Here is a 14,048-nt window from a genome sequence, read left to right as displayed (position 1 = left end):
ATTCTAGAATTCTACCCTTGGGATTTAACTTCTTATCGTCCCTGGACACCGGGCACTGCTGGGAGGCAAAGTGGTCTCCTACTTCACACGTGTCTGATGGGTGAGCAAAGCCTCAGGGACAAATACTTAAGGTACCAAGCCTTCAAAGAGATTCCAGCCCGGCTGCAAAGACTGACTGGTGGCCACTGCAGAGCTCCGCTCCCAGGGACACAGCCTCAGCATCACAGCCTGCAAACACTCCTAAGTGCAAGGCCTGGTGTCCGCGGGGAAGCCCCAGCAGGTGGCTGAGGGTCACCTTACCTGAGAGGGCGTCCTGTGCCTCAAAGAAAGTACTGAGTCCCCCTTTCACGCACGCCAGGCTGCCCTCGCTCTTCTTGTTAGCCTGTCTCTTCAGGTGGGTGACGGCCATTTTGAGCTGTTCAAAACTGAAGTGAAATGAAGAAACCACAAGAAGATAATGCATCAAGTGTGAAATACTGAAGCCTACCCTGGAAAGATACAGACTGATACAACATGTAATCAGATGAAACCAAGCTTTCAAAGGCTTACCTAGATCTAAACCTTTACATGTTATGAACGCCAAAGTTACAGCAGCTATACAAGGAGATCTGTAGCCCTCATATGTCAGACCCCTGGGAAGTAAATACACATGGAGACATTCTTATAATCGACCCAAATCACACATAGGATTTGCCAGGTAAGGAGTTTTGAAGAGCGTCTCCCAGATGGGGAGACCTGGACCATGCAGTGCTGGGTGACAGGACTAAGGAGGACCCCCTGGACGTCCACTGCTATGCTCTGGACACAAGCTGGGCACGCTGTCCTCTTCAGCCCATCACGACCAGGCCCCGCCTTTAACAGTGAAATTACAGAAAACCTGGGGGTCAACTCAAAATTTAAATAACTAAACAGATCACACTATTTCATCTTATCCCAGGAAGAGAAAAAATAGTCAGATCTCTGTATTTTAGAAGTTTCATTTCCACCTGAGCCAAGAAAATATGGCTATATAAAACGTTAACTATATTCTTGAATGCCAAGATGGCCCTACACAGAGAACAGAGATCAATCCTGACGTGGTGACAGAAAGGCACGTCTATAATGTGAACTCAGAACTATCTTCCACAAAGAAAGTGACAGGCATATGCTCTAAAAATTTATCAGGCCAAATTTACTCTAGGTATATACCAACTTTTCCTGTTTTCTATAAAGGTTTTCATCCCAATAGGTGAGGGAAGAATTTCGCCTAAGGTATATTTTAACAAGTTGGCTTTTCAAGAATACAAATTTTAAACAATAAGCCATTGATTTATTAAAACATTTTTACTAAATATAACTGTTTTAAGCCAGTCTTGTGAAAAAGTTACAGACCTGCTCTTGTACAGAGGGTGGGTAAACTATAAGTAGCAGATACAAAGGAGCACTTTAATTGGATATATGACCCTTGTTTATTTTTTGGCTAAGTTTAAGCCAAGTCTTTGCAAAATGATAAATAACTCATCTTCCTTTGCTCTCTGGTCAGGGAAGGAGGTATGTTCCTCGTTTTAAACCAGCACTGGAGAATTCGTTACTTGAGTAGGGAGGGGGATCACATTCTGACACAGGACACAGCTGAGACTCCGAAGTTTTAATGGGCGGCATAAATAACGAAACATATAGAAAGAACATGATGGTAGGAAACAGGGGTCCTCTTGATTAATGATCCCATTTTATAAATATGGAAACAGATACTCTGAGATGTTCACAAGCTCACCCGAGGTCAAAGGGCTGCTAAGCAGCAAAGCCAGAGGGAAACCCGCGTTACCTCAAGTCTGATGAGCTGCACCCTGTGAAACCACACAACACAGCCCAGCACCCACTAACCTGGTGTTGGAGTGGTTCTCTATGAGGTACCAGGCAGCCGAAAAGTTCTCACTTGTAAAATCAGCACTCATTCCAGGGAACAGCATTTCTAAGTCCTTCTGGGGAAATTTACCTCTGAGGGAGGAAAAGGTTTAAGATATATTTTGAGTGCTATTACTACAAAGATGTAACCAACAGTAATAAACATGAATACAAACCATTACAATGATACATGATACATTATGGAGCCTATGTTTGCGTGTGTAAAAAAAAAAAAAATACTTCCTACACCTCAGCTAACTTAACATATAAACTTTGACCGTATATGTAAGATAGGAAATTAGTTAAAATACAGAAATTACATCAAAAAAAGAATATAAGATTTAAAGAGGCTGAGTTGATACTTCATGAAATCTATCCAAACATGAAATGATTTCCTACTCAGCAGATAAAAATCAAAATTTGGGTACACCGAAATTAAAAACAGCAAATCAACTTGTTACAATGCTTTTTGTTAAAGATCTATATGAAAGTTGTTTTAAGACACAATGATGCCTGATGACGCCTACTGATAAAATCAGATCTATATAGTACCCATGCTTCTGTGCCCATGTCTAGATCAATTTCAAGAAAAGCTTACACTAACTGACACTCCCTTATCTGTAGCTCACTTTCTTGCCCACATTTTTAAGGTCAACTTCTCGATCAGTTCATTTATCTATTCATTCAAACACAAATTAAGCATCTACCAGAGGTGTCAGGCTCCACACTGAATGTGAGCAAGTTGTGTCTGAGAGCAAACGGAACTGGGCAGGACCCGGCCCACTGAGGGCTTGTGAGCGAGCAGCCCTTACAGCGCCCACCCTCTGCCTGCAAAATGAAGTCCAAGCTCTGCGGTCAAGTCCCTCCACTTCCCAAACCTGCTTCTCTCTCAGGACTCATTTCTGCTACCCTAATCCTCGAAGCTGAAGCTCCAGCAACTTCAAAGGGATCACAGTTTCCTGCAAACATCCTGGTCGTTTTTACCTCGTTCCCCTCTGACTGAAATTGTTCCCCACCCCCATATGGGACACACAATTATTCTGTCTCTAAAATTTATTCAGTGGGAGAAATTATCCCCAGCCTGGAAGAAAAGGTGTGCAGGTCTGATGACTTCTCTGAGAGTCCCGATGCCACATTATCACAGACACAGCCTCATTTCAGAAGTTAGGCAGACTTGTCCAAGGGAAACATCCCACCTCCACCCACGAGCACTGCCCGCTGGAGCCCCTCACCTTGCAGGTGACCAGTACCCTTGGGCACAACTGGCAAAGGCCTGGAGCCCACTCTCTCCGGGGAGAGGGAGGTGCTCACCTGGGCTCGGGGGCCCTGACCGGGTGGCCAGGAAGCCCGTCACACTCTCCAGCAGCTCTCGCCCACCCTCCCCTTCTCTACTGGCTCCTTTGTCCCCATTCTCCCCCAGAGGGCAAGGGACGTAAGTCCGAAACACAGCTCTCCACGATCTCCCCTGGAAACCCTGCATCTGGACACGGACGGAGGCTGGCACCTCGGCCAGGAGATCCCATGTGCCCTCCTGTTACACTTAACCTCTCTCACCACGGAGTTTTCCTTAATTAGGGGAGGAAAAGGTTTAACATGGGAGTAACAGACAAGGTGAGATGACACTAAGGGAGCCGTGGATACCAAGCTGGCATCACCTGAGTCTTAGCAACTCAGAGACCAAGTCAACCTTAATCTTTCCTCACTGGCTTCAAGAGTGAAGAATAACTGTAGCCTCAATCTTGTTGGGGGATGTGTGTGAGCAGGTGTGCCTCCGAGTGTGTGCTCCATAAGCACGTTGGTCACTGTCACCAGAGTCTTTGAGAGGGAGTTGGAGAACTGCATTTTTTGAAGTTTATTTTGGTTTAGATTCTTCATGCTGGTTTAATACTTTACTTAGTAATAAAATCCTGTCACCTTTGGAAGTTTTTATCATTTTATTTATTTATACTTCATGCCTCCACGTTGGAACTCTGGGGGAATATATGGCTGAGTGGAGACTAAGCTGAGCCCCAGGGAGGTACCCAGGAGCCTTCAGCTCGCTCTGATAGGCAAGGGTCACGAGCCACAGTTCTACCTTCACCGGCGGGAGGTGTCTGCCCAGGGAGCTGTCTCAGCTGGAAAGGACAGCCTGGTGCACCAGTGGGGCCTCATCAGTGTGAAGAAGTGCATGGCGGCCCACCTACTGCTTTTTTGTCAACGTGGCGCTCTACGTAGTCCTGAAGTTAAATAGTCTTAACAGAATCAAAAATACCACAGAATCACCTAATACCAACTAAATCCCTGCTATTAACAGTCTTTATAAATTATTCAACTCCATGAAATTCTCACCTAACAAGGGTCAGGTCCACACTCAAGACACTGAAGACACAACTGACAAAAAAGCAGCAAAAAGGTCCTCTAGGGAGCCAAACTGAGCTTCTCTCCCTCACTTGGGCCCTGCAGCTTTACTCTCGTTGGGTGGTTCCTACCCATCATCAAAGCACAAGGTGAGAAGAGTAGCTGGAGTTAAGTATGACAGGACAAAAAAGGCTCTGAGACAACGACAGCAAATAGAGCAAAGAGGCACCAAATACAGACCCGAAACTAAAAAATACAGAAGTTGTATGCCACGTTGAGATGGCTAAGGCCACGCAGTCCCCACAGGTCTGAGAGCTAAGTACTACTCAATGGGTTTAGTTTTAAAAAAAGAAAAAAACTTTGTCTTCCTGTCTGGCATACTGAGACCAAGGTCCACCCACGTTGTTGAAGATGACAGGACTGCCCTCCTTCTCACGGCTGAGTAATGTTCCTGTGTTCCTGAGTAACAAGGCGAGCCTGGGCACCCACACGTACAACTCCTTTAACCCCTTGTCCGTGGATGCACACTTAGGTTGTTTCCATATCTTGGCTATTGTGAATAAAGGTTGTTCCCATATCTTGGCAACTATAAATAATGCTGCAGTGAACATGGGGCGCAGATAACTTTGAGATCCTGTTTTCATTTTCTTTGGATAAAGACCCAGAAGTGGGATGCTGGGTCATATGGTAGCTCTACTTTTAACTTTTTGAGGACCTCCCTGCTGTTCTGCACAGTGGCTGCACCAATTTACGTTCCCACCAACAGCGCAGGAGGGTTCCCTTTCCTCCACACCTTTTCCAACACTTGTTATTTGTTGTGAGCCATTCAAATAACAAGAGAGCCATTCTGACAGGTGTGAGGGGGTTTCACTGTGGTTTTGCTTTGCACTTCCCTGATGATTAGTGATGTTCAGCACCTTTTCATGTGCGTGCTGGCATTCGTATATCTTCTTTGGAAAAATGTCCGGATCCTCTGCCTATTTTTTAATCAGATTGGTTTTTTTGTTTGTTTGTTTGTTTTGCGGTACATGGGCCTCTCAGTGCTGTGGCCTCTCCCACTGTGGAGCACAGGCTCCGGACGCGCAGGCTCAGCGGCCATGGCTCACGGGCCCAGCCGCTCCTCGGCATGTGGGATCTTCCCGGACCGGGGCACGAACCCGTGTCCCCTGCATCGGCAGGCGGACTCTCAACCACTGCACCACCAGGGAAGCACCAGATTGGGGTTTTTGCTATTGAGTTGTAGGCTTCTTTATATATTCTGGATATTAACCACTTGTCAGATGTGCAAATATAAGCCCCTTATCAGATGCGCAAAAAATGTGAAATATTAAAAAAAAAGTCGAACTATAGAAATAGAGTAGGAAAGTGGTTGCCTGGAGGTGGGGGAATAGGGAGAGGTAGAAACTTTCACTCACAAGATGAATAAGGTCTGAGGATCTAATGTGTAATATGTCACTATAGGTGATAACACCATAGAGAGAATAGAACTTATATGTTCCCACCAAAAAAAAAAAGTAAATATGTTAGGTGATGCATGTGTTATTAGTTACCTAGATGGTGGACTCCTTTTACAATGGATACGTAAATCAAACCACTAAGACGTACACTTTGAACATCTTACAAATTTGTCAATTATTTCTCAATAAAGCTATAAAAAAAGTTAAAAAACAAAAGGTTATATCCTATACTGTTAGGATGCTTAAACTGGCAGTATTGAAAGATAACAAATCCCAACCATCTAGAACTTCCCACACTTAAAACTGATTTGATCCCTAAACCTTAGTAACACCTCACCTATAAATGCCCTAGGCTGTTGTTTTTACACATGTACAGGGTCTGCTTCATCACAGGATGAAGGCCTGAAGTCTAGTGGGGGCTCTGCGAGAGGACTCTGCTGCCCCGGGAGCCCCTGCCCACACCATCCCCCGCAGGACTCCATGGGCTCTGCACCCCTGTGCGTCCCTTCAAGCGCGGCCGGGGGGCGGGGGCTGACCCTGAGTGCTGGCATTACTGTGAGTGGCGACATTTGGAACGGGCCACGTGAGAGCCGTCCACTGAGATCTGAAGCATTAATCCACCCCACCCACTGCACTTCTTGTACACACAACTCCTTCAAGCACCTTAGCGGGTCAAGAGTTTGAAAGGTACTGGATCTCTTGGTCAGAACACTAAGTCCTAGTTCTCAAACCCTCATAATCACCCCTGAGAATGAGTTTATTTTAGAGTGATTTCTTCCTGAAGACATTCAACTCTTACCAATCTTACTATACATTTAAATTGGAAAAAGAGTGATTAGGAATCAGCCGTACAAGAATAAGACAAGTTACACTAAAGATGACAACACTCTGTCACAGAGAGGTCAGAGAGTTCGATCCAAACCACACAAGTGGCCCGCCGTCAGCCCGAGACCCGACATCCCCTCCCCTTTCGCGGACAGAACCACCTGCAGAGTGGGGTGCCCACGCCTTCACTGAGTACGAACACCAATAATCCTAAGCAGTTGTGCTTATCGTGCTCCCCTTGCTATTGATCGAGTGACTGGGTTTTGACCACAATGTCTGAGGAAAGAGCTGCTGGAGCATTTCTGGGAAAGGCCTCCACACTTTTAAGGAGAACTGAGAAGAGACAGCGTCTCTCTGCCCTCAGACTTTACCGAGCTTCGTTATTTCCTGTGTATTACAGTTTCAACAGTACTGGATCTTTATTTTAACACTATTATTTCCTGTGTATTACTGTCGTCGCAACACTAGGAACCTCTAACGCCACTCTGCAGTTATGAAGGAGATCAGTGCGACTCCAAGGGCAGCAGAACAGCAAACCCAGGCTCCTTACATCTCAGTGACACTTCTGAGCCACGGACTCAGCCAATCGTGGAGTCCACCATCTCTGGACTTTGTATATTATGAGAAAATAAATATCTTTTTTGCTTAAACCAGAATGAATTTTTGTTTCTACTACCCACAGCTGAAGGCATCCTGAGTCAAGAGTCTATCTCAAAATAAGATCTTTTATGCAAACACCTCAAAATGAATGTGAAACAGAAGATCCAGAGAAAAGAGACAACGAGCGACAACACGGGAGGCAATGATGCCCTGTGGGGGGTGTGTACCCACAAAGGCAGAGACGGCCCACGGCAGTAGTCACAAGTTGGCTAGCGTTGTTGGAATAACCTTGAGGAAGACATTTAACCTCTCTAAGGTTCCATTTATTCATGAGGATAATTGGATCATAATATCTTCCTCTTAGGAATATTCTGAGGATTAAAGTAGGTAATGCAGTGTGGAAGGCTTAGCAGTTTCTGACACGTGATAAATGCTCAAAAATGTTACTTGCTGTTATTTTTATTCTTTCCACTTGGTTCTCTATATTTAACAGACTCTTCGTAAGAACCATTTTATTTGATTCTCGTAACAACATGAGTTATGTATTCCCATTTTACAGTCAGGAAACAGCCCCAGAGAGGTTGCATGTAAACAGTCAAGAGCAGGACCCCATACTTCTATTGTCAATTAAAGAACCAGAGAATCTCAGGCATGAAAAAAACCCACAACTACAAATCCAGAAAGATAGAAACTGAGGGAGACAGTGATTCAGAATGCAGAAAATTGCTAATGGTCTTGGTAACAGCATGAGGAAGGGCAGAAGCACTGTGTCAATGGAGCACGAAGTCTGGAGTGTTAAAACTTAAACCTCTGTCCACAATAACTGGATCTTAGGCTCTGACCCTCCAAGTGAAGTGATGGCTTAGCAAGTCAGTAACAGCAAGGTATATTCTGAGTGATTCAAACTAAACCCACTAACTGGAGGATGAAAGCAACACGGAGTTTACCATGTAAACATGGGAAGTGTTTTCATGAAGGAACCAACAGTTTCAGTAGCTGACAAGCTTCATGCCCCTACAGCGCACGCTCCCCATTAGATGGCAGTGTGAGCTCAGATTACACCTTCTGAAAAGGATCAGCCATGAAGCCCCAGGTACATGGACCTGACGGACCCAGTGGTCAGATGCAAAACTAACAGGAATGTTCTCAACACAGCAGCGTTCACTTTCAAGTAGGAGAACGACTGGCAGTGATGACCCGCGAGCCAGCAAAACAACAAAAATCCTCCTGAGAGAAAGTCTAACTACCAGCGCAGAGGAGCCTGGGTACGGACGGCTGCACCACTGTGCTCACACCGAGGGGAACACGCTCTCCTGACCTGCAGGTAGAAAGACAGGAGGAAAGGGGGCTCTTCCAAGTGTGTGTCACACTCAATTTTCATAGCTTTCACCCCAGCACCAGTGTTACTCTGCACCTTAAATATTATGAGCTTGTTTTACGTTGTGTGTTTTTTTTTTTTTTCCTTTTTTGGTATCGCACAGTTTCTGGACCTAGGCACTACATCACAGCCCACAAATCTGTTTTCATAACATTTCTAAAAGGTAAATTTACCCAAGGCTTTTCCCTTCCACACTCATACTAAGAATTATTTTGTCACCTTTCCTTGTTTTCTAAATGGAGCAGGAAAACTGGTCACATTTTCTTTCTATTGGAAAGCCAAACTGATGAGGAGCAAGGCAGACTTGCATTGTTCATAAAACCTATGTGGAAATAAAGACACAAGTGGTGCATCAACTGACTACTCTAGATAGCTCTTCCCAGGTAGTAATTTCACAAAAAGGCTGCAGATCCCATAAAAACAGGAGGGGGAAAAAACAGGAGGGGCAAAGCTCCATTTTAAGGCCCTAACTCCCATGTATGTACTGTCTCCAAAAACGTTACTTATAGGTATTCTCCTAGCAGGCAAAGAGTACTTTTAAGAAATAAAACAGAGTGAAGGCTTTTACTTATTAATATGAACCTGTTTTTACCTTCTTTTTCAGTTAAGTTTGTCTCCATCATAATTTTAAGCAGTGCAAAGAATGCATATTTGCGACAGTAGAGTAAATCAGAAATACAGACTTTTTACAAGCAAATCCTAGTCTCGGTTCAAAGTGAAGTTATTTTTTTCTGAGCAATTAGTAGCATTTTTCTAAGTATCGGGGAACCATGTATGCAGAACATCAGTTAAAACTCTAGGGGTATGCAGGACTTCAGCAGCCAAAGGAGGCCCATAAACGCCAGCTGTTAAGCCTGTGGGCTGAAAGACGGCAGCGGGCACGCTGAGCACACCAATAAAACATTTATTAAACTCGGCCTCACACCAAAGAGCAACACTGTATTCGGCTACTCGCGCTTGCTACTCATGGTCACATGAAGTGGCCACAACACTGCAAGGCTCCTCCTGGCTCCACCTTGTGCATCTGACTGTGGGCTGAGAACTGCCATGAACACTCAGCATTGTAATTACCAGGAGCTGATTCCTCTTCCAAAGGCGACCTCACCACTTTAGTCTGGTAATTCATCAGGACCATGGTACTTTATAACAAGCAGTCATAATTCTTCAAACCTTCTCTACTAGTATATTTCAATAAGCAAGTAATTAAATCCTGTTATTCCTTCTCTGATGACATTTTTTTTTAATTAAAAATAGGTCCTCTCCCGTCTTTTAATTATAAAAGAAACCCCAAATGACATTAATAAACAGAAATAAAAGACATAGTAAAAGGAAATGCTCTCAGGGATTCTAACCTCAACGTTAACACCATTCTCTACAGGGACCAAAGCTTTTATCTAAAAGATATTAAGAGAGTCAGGGAAATAAAACCCACACCAATATTTTAACATCTGCTTTTTCTTTCCTACTCTCTTTTTCTAAAATAAGGCTTCTCTATCTGAAGTCAGACTTCAATAAAACAAATGCAGTTTTCCTGACAGTATCTTTAAAAGGTGAAAAGGAACCTGGAAAAGCATTTTTCTGGCCAAACTATATACTCTTCTTGGTTTCTATACCTTTTCCTACCTTCACCTTCCATTTTCTTGCTTCCTAGTATCTCTATCCACTCTTCTTTTTTTTAAGTGAATGTTGTTGTTTTTTAAATTTATTTATTTTATTTTTGGTTGCATTGGATCTTCGTTGCTGTGCACAGGCTTTTCTCTAGTTGTGGCGAGCGGGGGCTACTGTTCATCACGGTGCACGTGCTTCTCGTTGCGGTGGCTTCTCTTGTTGTGGCTCACGGGCTCTAGCGCGCAGGCTCAGTAGTCGTGGCGCACGGGCTTAGTTGCTCTGCGGCAATGGGGGATCTTCCCGGACCAGGGCTCAAACCCGTGTCCCCTGCATTGGCAGGTGGATTCTTAACCACTGCGCCACCAGGGAAGCCGCCTATCCACTCTTCCTTTTGACCAGAAAACTTGCAAAAGACTTTAAATGGGCAAAAGGATTCCTGGCCATCCTTTCACTGTCTGGAGGGCCTGCCCAGGGTCCCCTGATCTTCCCCCATCCATGCCTTGTCTCTGCTCTGCAGCTCTGTTACAGAAGCAGAAGTGGAGGGTTGATGGTGACCAGGGATGCCTGGCACAGAAATACCTGTCAGGTGAAGATGCAACTGGTTACTGAGGAGAAGTGGCCAGTGTTGCACCTTTCAGCATTCCTCACTGCCCATTATGCCTGTCCTCTGGAATTCCCCCTGAACTGGTTTTAACATTTCACTGGTTTTCCCATTAATTAATGAATTAAATAAAAGCTTGGACATGTGCGCATTTTGTATTTGTATGAGGGTCAAGCTTTTACCTTTTCAAAAACTATCCTTTAGTTATTCCATGGCTGAGCAAATTATCACTGAAACTTTCAAGTAACAACTTGAAAGAAATATGACTGTAAATTTTATCACCATTTAAGCCCTTCTTGAATGTACATAATACTATTTTAAGATCTGAATACAATCCATCACCCTGAAATCTTAAGTCATAAGAAGACTCTTTCCCTGGGGGCAGAGCACTGAGTAGCCCCATGGAAGAAGAGCAGGAGATCACGGTGACGACGACGGACATCCAACCAGCGCCCACTGCGAGTGAGCGTCCCCACCGCTGAAACGCACACACCGCGCGACCCAGGCCGCCCAGTCTGCACCTTGAGGAAGCTGAGCAGACTCCAAGTCACCCTGCAAGTAACGGGAGGGCCAAGAGTTAAACTGAGAGAGGGGCTCAGACCCAACTAGACTGTCTCAGAGAAGAAGAAAAACAACTTCTACAGAGCCAGGCACTTTTAGTGCTTCTGGCTGGTTACCAACGTTACCTCGGGATTATCCCGAAACGTATTAAGAAAAAGAGCTGTAAGAGAGAGTTCAAGCCGAACCCCTGTGTGAGTAGCGGCAGTAACAGGAACAATCAAGACAATCAAAAAGTAAGAGGGGGCTTCCCTGGTGGCGCAGTGCTTGAGAGTCCGCCTGCCGATGCAGAGGACACGGGTTCGTGCCCCGGTCCGGGAAGATCCCACATGCCGCGGAGCGGCGGGGCCTGTGAGCCTTGGCCGCTGAGCCTGCGCGTCCGGAGCCTGTGCTCCGCAACGGGAGAGGCCACAACAGTGAGAGGCCCGCGTACCACCAAAAAAAAGTAAGAGGACATGAAAAGGTAAAGACATCAAATGAGGGGTGGGTTACATGCTAAACTAAAAATTAAGGAAATCCATTTTATGATGGTAAATAACCTATTTAATCCTAACTTTGATAGTTCCATCTAAGGCTCAGACAAAAGTCACACCATATTCCTATAATCCTTGTACAAAGGTGCAAAACTGTATCTTCCTTACAAAAGAACAATCCAAAGGGCCCTTCTGCTCCACACTTCCTTTGTGGTGGGCTTGGAAAGAAGCCGAATCCAGGGCACTGAAGCAGGCCACTGAGAGGTTTACTCTCAACCACAAAGTCCATTCATGCAGGAAACTATGCTCAAATACAGACCCAGCAATTCTTTTCTTTCCTGGACCTTCTTGATCCTTAAACTCTTAATTTATCGGGCACTGATACCCTTAGAACAGCTCCAGAATGACCCACGCTGGCCAAAGAGCTTCCCAACTGTGACCCAGGACAGTCCCCGCTCACTAAAAGCTGCCAACCAACCCCAGGCCTTTTTCAACACAGGACAACTTCCCAAGACAAACATGTGCTCCCTCCCTCTCAGCCAGGGCAAACCCCAGCAGGTGAAAAAGAAGCTTACTTTTGAGTTACTAATGGTCTTCAAGTGTAGGCTTGAAGGTTAAATATATAAAGATCAGTGGACAACTTTCTCCATTCCTAGAAAAACCTAAAATAAAACTATGGCTAAAGCATTAGCAGAACTAATCTGTCGCCTGCAGAAATGCTTATGCAGAAACGCTCAGTAGTAACTTCACCAGCAGTCACTAAGGCCGAGAGACAAGTCAGAAACAACTAACATGTTAGGTGAACTGACTAAGGAAGCTGCAAGGATAAAGGCACTGATTATAAAATCTACGAAAACACTGTACTAGGGAATGAGAACAGGGAATTCTAGATTTGGTCCAAGACATCTTGAAAGATTTACCTGCCACAATTCTGGTAAAGTAAGTCTGAATTAAGTATGAATTACAGGTAGGGGTTGTAAACAAAATGACAAGACTACCTTGGTTCTACTTACTGTCAAATATATCCTGAAAAATCAAGCACATGGAAAATTCTGGGGGGTTTTTGTTTATTTTTTTTTTGCTGCACGCGGGCCTCTCACTGTCGTGGCCTCTCCCGCTGCGGAGCACAGGCTCCGGACGCGCAGGCTCAGCGGCCATGGCTCACGGGCCCAGCCGCTCCGCGGCATGTGGGATCTTCCCGGACTGGGGCACGAACCCGTGTCCCCTGCAACGGCAGGCAGACTCTCAACCACTGCGCCACCAGGGAAGCCGGAAAATTCCGTTTTAATCTCGAGTACCAGCTAAATATTTAAACTTACCAACTCCAGACAACCCGTTAATTCTCATATCATTAAAAGTATTAGTTATTCAAAATTTCAAGATACTTTTCCTCTTCACAAAATGTAAACTCAAAAACTGAAAAGGTAAGTAGTTTTTGCCAACAGTTCTAACCAATTGGAAGGTTCGCTCTAGCAAAGCTGACCAAGCTCCAAGAGATGATGCCCAGCTCCCAACAACAGAGGTGCCTTCAACTGTGCTTCCCTGGATGTTCCTGGAGCCTGACTCTCTTCACTGAGTGCACAGAACTTTTCAGCAGCTAGAAATAAAGACAACGGAGGCAAGGCGGTACTCACTTTTCAATCTCGATGCCGAGTGGATTAGCAGGACGCAGGGACAAGGGAGGAATCCCTTTATTCCTGTCAGTGCGCATGTCGTAGTAATTCATCTCATCAACCCACACAGCAGACTGATCCAAAATACCTACCAAATGAGGAGCATAGCCTTAATAAGATACATACTCCCCAGGCACTAAGTCTTACCATACTGCTTTACTGTTGAAAGACCTAATACAGAATGCATGCTACAGTAATTTTTTAAAGATTTGAAGGCACAAAAGCTCCAGATTTTTTTTTTTTGTAATGGCTGGTAGCTTAATTAAAACCACTAAAAATCTATAAAAAGGCAAAAATAACACCTCTTGATTGCACTGTACATTATTCAATACAGAAGACAAGTTAAGCCTCTGAGAAAAAGTTCTGCTAAAACAAATGTATTTTACAAATACTAAGCAGTATAATTAATTTGGTACATCAACAAAATACCCAACAATCCTTCTATCAATAGAAAGAAATCAACACCTTCCAGGGAATGCACGGCTTGTGTGATGGAAATGACTAGGATATTCAGGAAACAAAAAATACAGTCTCTGAAAACAGTACCCTCTTTCCTGTGGCTCGGACCGAGCCGCAACAGAGGCGGGGCGGTGTGCGAGGGCGCGGAGCAGAGCACAGGGCCGGGGCACCAGAGGGCCCCTTGTGAGCCTTCTA

The 14,048-nt window shown here is 44.8% G+C and overlaps 1 protein-coding gene across 1 annotated transcript in view; it reads right to left on the bottom strand.

Moving 5' to 3' along the window:
* EXOC2 (exocyst complex component 2) overlaps positions 1-14,048 on the bottom strand; it is a gene marked incomplete at its 5' end in the record, with an annotated part of 124,321 nt that overhangs the window by 104,719 nt on the left and 5,554 nt on the right. The window contains 3 exons of the mRNA XM_079713058.1: positions 301-425; positions 1,864-1,977; positions 13,356-13,482. Coding sequence (XP_079569184.1) covers positions 301-425; positions 1,864-1,977; positions 13,356-13,482 — 366 coding nt within the window. The remainder of the gene's footprint in view (positions 1-300; positions 426-1,863; positions 1,978-13,355; positions 13,483-14,048) is intronic.

Source organism: Hyperoodon ampullatus (genome assembly GCF_949752795.1).
Source record: "Hyperoodon ampullatus genome assembly, chromosome: 10".
Taxonomy (NCBI): domain Eukaryota; kingdom Metazoa; phylum Chordata; class Mammalia; order Artiodactyla; family Ziphiidae; genus Hyperoodon; species Hyperoodon ampullatus.
This window is presented reverse-complemented; position numbering and strand designations above follow the sequence as displayed.